General features: G+C 44.0%; 2 protein-coding genes across 2 annotated transcripts; both read left to right on the top strand.

Moving 5' to 3' along the window:
* Positions 1-3,126: 3,126 nt before the first annotated feature.
* Positions 3,127-4,896, top strand: nat8.1.L (N-acetyltransferase 8 gene 1 L homeolog). Its single transcript, XM_018225525.2, is given in 3 exon segments — positions 3,127-3,839; positions 4,198-4,305; positions 4,308-4,896. Coding segments are annotated over 3 exon segments (741 nt in total). The 5' UTR covers positions 3,127-3,430; the 3' UTR covers positions 4,532-4,896.
* Positions 4,897-11,545: 6,649 nt separating this feature from the next.
* nat8.2.L (N-acetyltransferase 8 gene 2 L homeolog) lies at positions 11,546-12,245 on the top strand. The gene has a single exon (XM_018225539.2). It carries the CDS (start codon positions 11,577-11,579, stop codon positions 12,243-12,245), a length of 669 nt encoding a protein of 222 aa, XP_018081028.1. The 5' UTR covers positions 11,546-11,576.
* The last annotated feature ends 356 nt before the right edge of the window (positions 12,246-12,601 follow it).

The raw sequence follows: 12,601 nt of genomic DNA, 5'->3' as shown, positions 1-12,601 counted from the left end.
GCGGAGCCTTGAGCTGCTCAACTATTTAGCCTCTCTATCACTCCTAGAGTGATCTATAATTGAGTATAGCTGTCTAATTACTAGGGCCAAGGCGCCTAGGGTCAACACCACCCATTCCCTTCCCACCTGCTTGGTTGGGCTAAAGCAATGGACCCAGAGCACATGGTTCCTAAACCTTTTATACTCTGGCACAGTGCCATCTGGTGTACACTGTATGAACTACAGGGGTTACATAAGCACAAGGTCCCCATAAGGACCTTTTAGGCGTCCATATAACTAGGGATGTGCCTGTCTGTAATGTGTAAGGGTGTCTAAGATTTTCGCATCCTTACACTTGAAATCTGAAATGCCAGGCTTCATTGTGCTAGAGGAGGAGAGTGCTCAGCACAAGAGGAGAGAAACCCCATGCCAAATGCACAAGGGGCTCCTTGTTGCTGTAAAATGCAACCCCGAAGAGCCAAAGTCCCAAACAGCTAAAGTCCTGAAAATCTGAAGTCCTGAAGAGACGAACCACTGAAGTCTTGTCCGTAGCCAAAGGCACGAAAAGAGCCAAAGCCGCGAAAAGACCAGAAGCGCCAAATACCCAAAAACCGCCAATGGAGCCGAAGCCGCGAAAAGACCCGAAGTTGAAGTCCTGAAGCCTCAAAAAGACCTGAAACCACGAAAGGAGCCTAAGGCACGTTTCAATGAACACCAATGTGTTTTTTTTTTATTTATTTTTATTATTTTTATTTAATCCCCTGGCCACCAATGTATTATTTTAATACTATATATGCCCCTGGCCACCAATGTTTCTTTTTAACTTGGAAGGAGGGGGGCTATGGCCACCAAATGTTGTTTTAAAAACTTTTATGGCATCGGGTTTTTTTTTTAAACTTATAGGTGGCTAGGGTTGCCACCTTTGCTGATGGCTAAACCTGAATGGGGGGGGGCGGGGCAGATATCATTGGGGTGAGGCAGTGATGTAGGAACAGGCATGATGCGGTGGAGTTATGACACCGGGGCGAGGCTATTGCATCAACTGGCAGGATTTCTATTCAGTTTTCGCAATATTGTGTTGATGGCCAGTTCAAAACCACACAGGTGCCAACCCAATCTCTCGCTATATTCTGCTTGATGAGTAACCTGATTCTTTAATTACAGGTAGGAGATCTATTATACAGAAATCAGTTATCCAGAAAGCTCTGAAATACAGCAATGCTCATTTAGAAAAAAAAATCTTATTTTTGATTGATTTGCTTTTTGTATTTGTAATAATAAGTAACTAAGCCATGCTGAGGTGAGTATCTTAGTATTTCAATGTTTTTCTTGTATTGGTCGGATTATTGTTCAGGTTTCGTAAGGCTGAAAACCGAACAGAAAGTTCCGACCCGAACAGGCCTTACAGAAACCAAACTGTTCCCTGAAATGGTGACAACCCTAAGGGGGACCCTGACCACCAATGGCTTTTTATAACTTCAGCGATGTCTGTGTGGCCTTTTTTTACTGTGGGTTGGAGGCCAGAGAATGTTGTTTGGGGCCTTCTGATGGCGACCCTGCCCCTCACACAGACATTATGTTTGGTCACATGACGCCATGTCTAGTCCTACTTGTTCCTCTCACAATTGAAAGACTATAATAATAACCTCATTTGCCAAATAATGTATCATTGTACCTAGAGCAGGGCTCCAAGCCTCGTATTCACCCCAAGCAGTTCAAGACCCTCCAGTCTCAGCCTCTAGTGAAACAATAGGCACTACAACCAGGTGGCGGCACTTCAAAGGTTATTCCCGTATCTGACACTAATGTGAGGGGACTTCAATGCATGGTTACCCCTTGCTGGTTTATTAGGTGCGAACGTGCAACGTTTATCAAGTGTTTTTCTATTTTGAGGATTTATTGGAGGACTCCTAACACTGTGCACCAGGTTTTCTCGTTATAATAAGTTTCAGGAGTGTGCTCTGCCTCACCTTCCTTCACTAATGTGAGGGGGACACATGCAGTACCCTGCTGTAACTATCCTTTGCCAGTATTCAATATGTCTGCTATTCCATGGCATGCCCATAACCAACTTACGTTTGAACGCCTAACATGTCGCCATGGCAACCACGACTCTCCTCAGTTCCCAGGACTGTGGGAGACAAGCACGGCGCGATGACGTATATGGTGCGCGACAGAAGTAGGTGCTGAGGGGCAGAACGGAGGTGAGAGTTTGTTTTACTGACGTTTCTCTTTAGAGATTTCTGTTATCTGATCCCCATTGTAAGCAACAGTTCTGTCCTGCTTTATGGCAGCTGAGATTCTAGCTATCTGTATAACAGAGCATTCTGTCCCAGTGGCTGCACAGATCCTATCTGATCCCCATTGTAAGCAGCAGTCCTGTCCTGCTTTATGGCAGCTGAGATCCTAGCTATCTGTATAACAGAGCATTCTGTCCCAGTGGCTGCACAGATCCTATCTGATCCCCATTGTAAGCAGCAGTCCTGTCCTGCTTTATGGCAGCTGAGATTCTAGCTATCTGTATAACAGCATTCTGTCCCAGTGGCTGCACAGATCCTATCTGATCCCCATTGTAAGCAGCAGTCCTGCCCTGCTTTATGGCAGCTGAGATTCTAGCTATCTGTATAACAGAACATTCTGTCCCAGTGGCTGCACAGATCCTATCTGATCCGCATTGTAAGCAGCAGTCCTGTCCTGCTTTATGGCAGCTGAGATTCTAGCTATCTGTATAACAGAACATTCTGTCCCAGTGGCTGCACAGATCCTATCTGATCCCCATTGTAAGCAGCAGTCCTGTCCTGCTTTATGGCAGCTGAGATTCTAGCTATCTGTATAACAGAACATTCTGTCCCAGTGGCTGCACAGATCCTATCTGATCCCCATTGTAAGCAGCAGTCCTGTCCTGCTTTATGGCAGCTGAGATTCTAGCTATCTGTATAACAGAACATTCTGTCCCAGTGGCAATAATTTTGTATAAAATCTGTTCTTTCTAGCACTACAGAATGAATTAGCAGCATGGTTGACATCAATCATACCTAGGCAAAGAAAATAACTTCACCACATTTTCAAAATATATATATTTATATAACAGATACAATATAAATGGCAAATAAGGGGTTATATTATAACTATCTATATTTATAATTTTAACCTAAGTTAGAAAGAGTCAGCAGTTTCCATAACATATTAAATGTACAATAAGGAATAAATGCTCGGCGGGGCTTTCTAAATATACATTGCGGGGAAGAATCAGCAGTTTCTGATTGGCTCTTCTGGTTTATAATATGCCGGGTTAGCAGTGTCCTTGAATCAGAAGAAAGAGCTCTGCAACCCCATAAGAATGTATGAGAAGGTATTTATTATATCAGTGGGGCACCAGGACATATGGGAATGTTCTTATACCCTGTGTAACCCTGTGTGTGCTGGCTGGTAGTTTAGTAAAAGGCTGCTGATGAAAGGAATTGTAAGGGAAAGTAGAACTGTTCACTCTCCTTTGTATTCATGTATTTGTGTTTCCTTGCAGCCAATCATGTCAGACTATAAAATCAGAGGCTACAAGGATTGGGATTATGAGACCGCACGAGAGCTGTTTTCGGCTGGGATGAATGAATACGTCCCGTCTGTTTGTGTCCATGTTCTGAAACAGCCCTGGGTTCTGTTTGTGCTAATGTGCATGTTCCTGTGTTTGCTTGTGAGCTCCAAGTCTCTCATCTTGCCCCTTCTGTCCGTCACGCTTGCACTCGCCCTGGGGCGCCAGTTGTTGGGCTACTGCTGGTCATTGTACATCGATCACTGCCTGAAGGAGGACCTCAGGGATATCTCCAAGACTTACGTGCAGAGCCAAGGCTCCTACTTCTGGGTGGCTGAAGCTAGGGCAGCCATCAGGGGGGGACAGGGGGGAGAGTTGTAGGGGGCCCCGAGGGTAAGGGGGGCCCCGGCCACTCCACACTTACTTGATTATCTGGGCCCCCCATCTTTCTGAGAGCTGCTGACTTCGGGAAGGCATGGACGTTTAAGAGGCCATGGCCACCAATTTTCTTATAATGTGTGTGTGGGGGGGGCCTTGGCCACCAATTTTGCCCACCAATTTTTTTTTCTCATGTGGGGTCCTAGCCACCAATATTTTTTAATGGGGGGGCCCTAACCACAAATGTTTTTTATGGGGGGCCCTGACCACCAATATCTCGTATGGGGCCCTGCGATTTCTGATGGCGGTCCTGGCTGAAGCAGACGAAATTGTTATCGGAATTGTGGAGGCCAAACCTTCGGAGGAGAAGCGAGAGGAGCTGGTTCTAAAGCGCATGTCGGTCAGGAAGGATTTCAGGGGCTTGGGATCGGCAAGGCATTGTCTCGAGAGGTCCTTAGTTTCGCCCGGCAGAATGGGTACAGGTCGGTCATTCTCAACACCCTGATGGTTCAGCACGAAGCACAGAGAATGTACGAGAGTGTGGGATTCAAGAAGTACATCGAGTTTGTCCTCTCCACAGTCTATGGGAAGCTGATAAACTTCACAGTCTCTAAGTACCGCTATGATATTCTGCCTGGCAGCTGAAGTAGCACCATAGCCTTGCCTTTAGCACAGGACTTTATTGTACCCCAGACTCTGTATGTACCCCAGACTCTATATGTACCCCAGACTCTATATGTACCCCAGACTCTATATGTACCCCAGACTCTATATGTACCCCAGACTCTATATGTACCTCAGACTCTGTATGTACCCCAGACTCTATATGTACCCCAGACTCTGTATGTACCCCAGACTCTATATGAACCCCAGACTCTATATGTACCCCAGACTCTATATGTACCCCAGACTCTATATGTACCCCAGACTCTGTATGTACCCCAGACTCTATATGAACCCCAGACTCTATATGTACCCCAGACTCTATATGTACCCCAGACTCTGTATGTACCCCAATCAGGTCATGGAAGTGAAACATTCCCTCAATATGGAATATGCTGTACCTTTTCTTTTGTTTTGGTTAGAAGCAAAACATTAATGAAACACCAATGAATTGCTACCACCTTTGTTATGTGTTCAGTGTAGAACATTCATATCTAGCAACCAGCCCTGTTACTGGTATAGTAGAGTATTTATTATTATTATTAACATGTATTTATATAGCGCCAACATATTGCGTAGCACTGTGTAGAAAGCAAGAAGTGTGAACGCAGTCTTTCCACTTATTTTGGGTTTATATATATGTTAATATTTAACAAACCCCATGGTAAAACAACCACCTCTAAGTTATCAAACACACCATGCGTATCCCATTGCTATAGTGTGGGACTGTGCCCTGAAACCCCCAAAAGTACCGCACCTTTCCTTGGAGCAAAGTAGCCACTGCTACATTACTGATACAAACCCAAATGCTGCCCAGTTAGATCTTTTACAGGGGTCACACACTTTGAGCAAGGGGCACACTGGGCACTGGAACCTGTAGGGAAGTCAAACTCCTGTAGGCAACAAAGTGAGTAACAAGACTTTCCTCTAAAATTCGTGTTTTGGTGACACCCCTGGGCATGAATTACTAAACTGCCAATGTGAAGGTACTTTCAGTTACTTTGTGGCCCCAGCGATTTCCCACCAACGACAAAGCATCTGATGTAACCCTTCTAGTTCTGGTAGTATCCTCCAATTGGGAGCTTGGTTTTGGTGCCACTGAGAATCACAGGCACGATCATGATGTTGGCCCTCCTAGTAGCAGCTTTGGCAGAGATGTGGTTGGCACTGTCACATCAGCCTTGGCTACTAGAAGATGCAGAGTTCTGCTTGATAAGGAAGGGACTGGTGACATCACTGCTGATGCAATGCAAAGGGTGATTGTGATAGGCTTCTCACCGTGGTCAGCTACACCCACAGACAAATGTCCCTTAGTCAATACCATTAGCAGTGTAGCTCAGGGAATATCTCAGCTGACACTTGCTTATCTGCCAGCAGCTGCAGAGGCACTCGTAGGAGCACTTCTGGAGGATAAGTAAACCTTTAAAATAAGTGAATGTCAAATTGATGAGGGGGCTATTCTAAGCACCCCCGCAATGTACATTCACCATCTATACTCTTCACATTCCAAGATACTAAAGGATAAAAGCACTGTTAATATAAATTAATTTCGTTACAACAGCGCCACCCGCTGGACAGTTTCCCACCAGTCTGACCACCAAGTAGTCAAGGAAGTTGTCAGGAGAAAGAAAGAGTAGCCTGTATTATTGATACACAAGCCGGCCGGTGTTTAACCACAAGCCGGGGCAACCATAGCGCCAACATATTGCGTAGTACTGTAAATAAAAAGCAGATTGTTGGAAGTATAGTCGATAGGTGATAGAAAGGGTTAATGCGTTGTAATAATTACACTGATCGTCCCTATAGAGCCCTATGCAAGGTGAAATCCTAGTCAGCTCTTTTGTTTGGCACCAAGGGAAAGACAACCGCCTGAGCCCAGATTTTATCCCATTGGGACTTAAAAACTTTTAAAGGCAAATATTAAATTTTTTCTGGTTGTCACAAAGCACAGTGGGATAAACAGCATGGCAGCTCTGTGCTTCGTTGTTTCTCTCTAATCATCTATATATCCATGTATAGCTCTTTCTATCATCATCTATATTCCATGTATCTATTATCTATCACTCTATCACTCTATCACTCTATAATATATATATATATATATATATATGTGTGTGTGTGTGTGTGTATCCATGTCTCTATCATCATCTATATTTCCATGCATCTATCTATTATCTATCTTTTCACTTTATCTATTATCACTCTATAATCTACAGTATATAAATATATATATAGTCAGGTATAAATCTATAATCATCTATATATCCATGAATGTCTCTATCTATAGATCCATCTCTCTTTCTCTATCATCATCTATAGATCATAGATCTATTTCTCTATCATATCTATATATTCATGTATCTCTCTATCATCTATATATCTATGAATTTCTCTCTCTCGTTCTCTCAGTAAGTAATACACCACACATATCCGTGTAGCACATAGTGATATGATATTTCACAGGTAAATTCCTATCCTCACAAGGTTTACTAACGGGGTAATTAATGTTCCCACAAGGGATATTGCCTTTGAGTATTGGGGTGAAAAGCAATTGGCTGTTGTTTGGCAGAAGAGGAATATAAGTTCTAACTCCCCTGCTGTGCAATTATTGTCCTTCAGTAATGACACAGGAGAAATGAAAGAAACTCACTAGTGGGAATCCTATTCTCAAGGGAATTCATCCTGAGCAGCACCAGGAACAGCAGTGCAAAGCCTAGTAAATATAAGTATTGATATGGGCACTAGCGTATATAATTGCTGATATTCTGATTCCTGAGCCACCAGCGTTCCAGAATACAGTCATCTGACTAACAGGTGCATCTGCCATTGAAGTGAATGGAGTTTTGTCCCAGCATGCCCTTATGTCTGTGTATTACTTTATGGCAGGGATTCTAGAGCCGCATTCAGTATCAGCAACTTAGCAGAATCAATTGTCCTTTCTCTCCAAGACTCATTTACAGCAGTGATTCCGACAGCAGGTATTTCTATAGTGTATAAGTGCAATGAGTCTGTTCACACTGCTTCAGCCATGTTAATCCAGCCAGAGAACCCCAAGCAGCAGAGCAGTAAATGTTTGAGTTATTCAGATAAGGGTTATGGCACAAAGGGACAACCCAGCTGCTTCGTTGGCACCTTTAACCAGTAGGGGTAGTGGTGTTGGGAAGGGTGCAGGTGGCACTTTGCATGGGGCTAATTGTATTTTAGTTCCCCTTTAAAATTCCAGCATCGGACTAGATGGTCTGAGGCCCACCAAGGCTTCTGCCACAAGGGCCCCCCACCCCAGGTGAAACTCCTCTCCGACACCCACCATGTACCTGTTCTCTTGCTGCAGCTGCAATTAGGGCCTGGGGGAGGTCAGGAGACATCATGGGGTCCCAGGCGAGAGTCGGTCTGGGTCGGCAGGGCCCACTGTTTTTTTTTATTTCTCTGTGTCCCGCCGGCCCAGTTGGACCCTGTAAAATACTGTGGGACATAATGGCATTAGGACAAATCATTTCTCCTGCATATGGGCCAGCCCTTGCCTTGGTTGCTATCCAGTAGCCACACTATGTTCAGTTTCATGGCTACACACCCAATGGACATCTGGATAACCTTTACCCCTCTGTAGGAATGTGACAGATAAACCCTAATCCCACGTGGAATTCCTTATGTCAGGTTTGAATCAGCAAATTATCTTTCTAACAGGGAGAACCTATTGCTGTGGGAGGAGCTTCACAGGTTTATGTATTACCTAAATGATTTTACTGCCTCCTTTTGGTGTTGTGCAGAGCTAGTGGGAGGATTTCTGCCTGTGAGCCCCAATTTAGGGTAAATAATTCATTACATATAGCAGCCTAATCTACTTAAATGGGAGGTGAACTGTTCCAAAGGGCAAGTAACCAGTCGCTGAGTGCAGGTGATCAGGAGAACAGGTGGATCTCCAAGGGAGCACATACAGGTGAGTGATTTATTGTGTGCAGCTTGTAATGTGCTCCACTCAGCCCACAGCATCAGAGGGGTCGCCTGCTGGATAAACTGAGCATAAAAATACAGAGGGTATTTTATTTATTGTAAATTTATATACAGACACTTTCTTCAGGTTTAGTGTAATGATCTGCGGGGTGGTTTGTCACCTAGTGATAAAAATGCACAACTGCGGGTCCAAAAATGCTTCTCCACCAGCACTAATTGAAATCGCCAATGGTAAACCATATGGATAGCGAAGTCGCCCAGTAGCCCCATGTGACTTCCTCGTGAAGCAACTTCGGAAGAGAGAAGCAACGCGTAGCCTTGACCCCCAGTGATTTCAATTATTGTTGGTGGAGAAGCAATAGAACTCATAGCTGAAAAGTAAAAACAGAACAATAAGAAAAGTTCTACAGTAGCTCCATGTGACTCAGAGATCAGAGCTGACATACTGACTGTGGCTAGTCTGGTAGTGTGTGGGCACAGAGCACAACTTGCCCAGCCCATTGCGCCTCTTAAATCTCTTTCCAGACGTGCGAAATCAACTTGAAACCCACACACACCTCTGGTCCAAACTGCCCGTCCCACTAGGGACCTACAGAGCACCAGCAAGTCCCACACTGGCAATGTCCTCAGACACATTGGGCCCCTGGGAAACAGTTTGCCATCAGCGTTACCCCAGCGTTACCCCAGGGCACCAGCAGAAGGAGGCAGGCTGCTGGAATTAACCCACGCAGGAACAGGATAAAAAAGATGAGGTGGGAGTCTGGGGGGTAATAATTATCGTGCTACTTCCTGTCCTCACATGAAACAGGGCATTCAGGATCAGGAAAGAAATTTCTGTTTAACAACAGCCTTCTCCGTAATTTGGGGAGAAATTCAAGGCAAAACAAGTTTTTTCTCATATGCCTTTGATCACTCACAATATCCATTGGCCTACCTCCCAACTGTCCCGTTTTTTTCCCGGGACACTCCTGATTTTGACAGCTCAACTCGCAGTCCTGGGTTTGTTACCAAAATGTCCCAACTTTCTCTTTGATCTCTTGCACTTCAGCCAGAAAAAGATACAACATTTCTAACTTAATTGGCTTTTGGCAGTGAGCCCAGAATAGATACTTTTGTAACAATTTAAGACAAGCAAGTCTCTTGGGGGAAACTGACTTGCAGCTTAAAGGGCAATTCACCTGCATTAGTAAAACTGTAATAACATTAAAAAAAACACGGAAATTATTTCAAACTTTCATAACCTGCCAAATTTTGTAAAATGATCATGGTAATTAGGGGGGGTGGCCACAAAAATGGGCGTGGTCAAATATTTTTTGCCGTACGGAGAACAGCAAATCTAAAATGCTGAAAGGTATTCATTAGACATGCAACATTCAGCCCTCCTTTCCCTTCAACAGAATTTGCTGATGTTTTGATTTTAGTTCTCTAGCCCAGGGCACGGAGTTAATAGCCAACTGTCCTACTCACCTAAAACTGTCAGGCAAACAGTGGCGTTACTACTGGGGGTTCAGGGGGTACAATCACACCAGAGCCCTGATAAAACATGTTGTGGATGTCAGGGCAACAATTTTAGGCTCTCATGTTGAGAGGTTGGTAGCACAAGATTCAGGAGGGGCATCAAGGGGCCCAAGGTCTGGCCATGGCTAGTTCTGCCACTGCAGGTAAAGTTATCAAAGTCCAGCAGGTCTGTGCTCTGTTATTAAGAATCTCAGCCGTAAAGCAAGACATTGAGCTGCTAGTTACTCTTCCCTAAACAAGCACAACAAATGATGGTGAGATTTTTAAATTGAGAATTTTTTTTTTTTTGAATATACAGTTTTTCTTTCAATAGTTTTTATTGAAATGGTTTCCAACAAATGGAGGGGGGGGGATACAGAAGAAGAAAGGGGAGGATATATAGCGAAACAAAAGGGAAAATAATATAAAATAAATAGAAACGTGAAGGGTTGCCACACATTGGTTGTATATAAATATCTGCATTCACTTAACATGTCATCACAGTACAATTTCACACTATAAGATTCCTTACAGCAGAATGTAGTACCGGTAAGTCATAGAGTATGGGGACTGCCCATTGCCTAGATTTACCCATGGCAAGTACTCCAACATATTACTGTCATGTATCTAATTAAATGGTCATCACAGGAAATGGTGTATTGATCTCTAGGGCGAAATAGTCGGGTTCTATATATGTTTAATGTGTATCAGGCACTTTAGCATGTACCCTGGCTTTGTTGTTTGTATGTGTCTGAATCTCTAAATATGAATCATCGTAGCCACTTGTCTCTAAAAGATTGGTTTTGCCGTTCAGTTCTTGCTGAGAATTCTTCAAACTTTGCCAGTTCGTTTACCTTACCTAGCCATTCCGAAAAGGAGGGTGAAGTGGTTGTCTTCCATTTATTCGGTATAAGAATTTAAGCTGCGTTAACCAGAAATTTTTCTAAGGTAGAATCTGGTGGTATCTCAGAATAATCTATTGCAAAGTTCAGTAAGGAATGGGCTGGGGTACGTACTACTTCACGACCTAGCATCTGAGAGCAAGCATCCAGGATCGATTCCCAGTAGGGTCGTAGTAAATTGCATTCCCAGAAAATATGTAGGAGTGTGCCAACGTCTGATTTACACCTCCAGCATATGTTGTTGGCTGTCGGGTAAATCTGCTTCAATTTCTGAGGTGTGTAATACCACCTGGATAGGAGTTTGTAATTCATCTCCTGAATTCGGCAACACCGTGAGCTGAAAAGCAATGCCTTTATTCCGATCCCGATGTCTTCTTCTGAGAGCTGTATAGCCAGTTCCCTTTCCCAAGCTTTAACAAAGTTTAAGTGTATCTTTAGTTCTTGCTGTGTTTGAAGACCATACAATATTGAGATAGAGTGTTTGGGAGGATCTGGGGCTACACATAATTGTTCAAAAGATGTAAGGGTAAATTGAGAATTTTTTAACCATTTTTTAACCATTTTCAGAAGCATGTTACCGTAGTGATCTAATTACTGGAATTCCCATGCCTCCTAGTGAAGGTGTCTGTGCAAACAAAATTATTCTTCCTAAAATGTTTTTTCTCCCATAGGGTACCATGTCCAGTGTCTCCATCCGACTGTACAAGGACTCGGACTATGAGGTGGCCAGGGAGCTGTTTGCTCGGGGGATTAAGGAGCACACCAATATAGCTTTCAGGCACACCCTCGGACTCCCCCATATTTGGCTGCTGTTGTTTCTCTCGTGCCTGATTCCATTCATTGTAACTGGCTCTCTCATTGTCTCCTACTTGGCCGTTACCTTGGCATTAATTATCGTCTGGTCCCTGGCCAGGTACATGTACACCTCCTATGTGCAACACTGTCTGCAGGACGACCTACTGGACATCAAGAAATATTACCTGCAGCGGGACGGTTACTGCTTCTGGGTGGCAGAATCTTGGGGGGCAGTTGTTGGCATTGTGGCAGCTACTCCATCTCATCGCCCCGGTGGAGAGAGACACGTGGAGCTGAAACGCATGTCGGTGGCCAAGAGTCACAGAGGCAGAGGGGTGGCTAAAGCCTTGTGTAGGACTGTCATAGACTTTGCACAGGGGAAAGGGTGCAATGCGGTTGTTCTGGAAACCTCGTGGGCCCAGACAGACGCACAGCGGCTCTACGAGACAATTGGCTTCCGGCTGAGAAAATCCACTTATGCACCAATGTCCCCAGCAAAATTCCTTGACTTCTGGATCTTGTTCTATCAATACAACATCCTCACGGCCTGATAATGTTTTATTTCTACACTCCCCTTCAATAAAGTTCTGTATTTTGTCATTTATTTGTCAGTCGGCTCTCCAGTATTCACTCTCCTGCATTGCTACTTCCTGTTTATGGGGCTGCTCTCTTTCCCATGGCCAAATAAAGGGAGAGCTTTTGAGCCTTGTTTTATATGGAAAAATAGCTGCCTCTAGAGCAGTGTTCTGTATATTTGCTTAAAGGAGAAGGAAAGCTAAGGAGGCATGTTATTGCCAATAGATTAGCTGCAATAGTGCAAGCTATAACACTATATTTATTCTGTAGAATGCTTTACCATACCAGAGTAAAAAGCTATAGAAGCTCTCCGTTTGTTTAGGAAAGCAGC

The sequence above is a fragment of the Xenopus laevis genome, chromosome 1L (assembly GCF_017654675.1).
Source record: "Xenopus laevis strain J_2021 chromosome 1L, Xenopus_laevis_v10.1, whole genome shotgun sequence".
Lineage (NCBI taxonomy): Eukaryota > Metazoa > Chordata > Amphibia > Anura > Pipidae > Xenopus > Xenopus laevis.
Note: the sequence above shows the minus strand (reverse complement) of the source record. Positions and strands in the feature narration are given on the sequence as shown.

Coding starts and splice junctions, on each gene's coding strand:
- nat8.2.L (XM_018225539.2), top strand. CDS start 11,577: ATGTCCAGTGTCTCCATCCGACTGTACAAGGACTCGGACTATGAGGTG.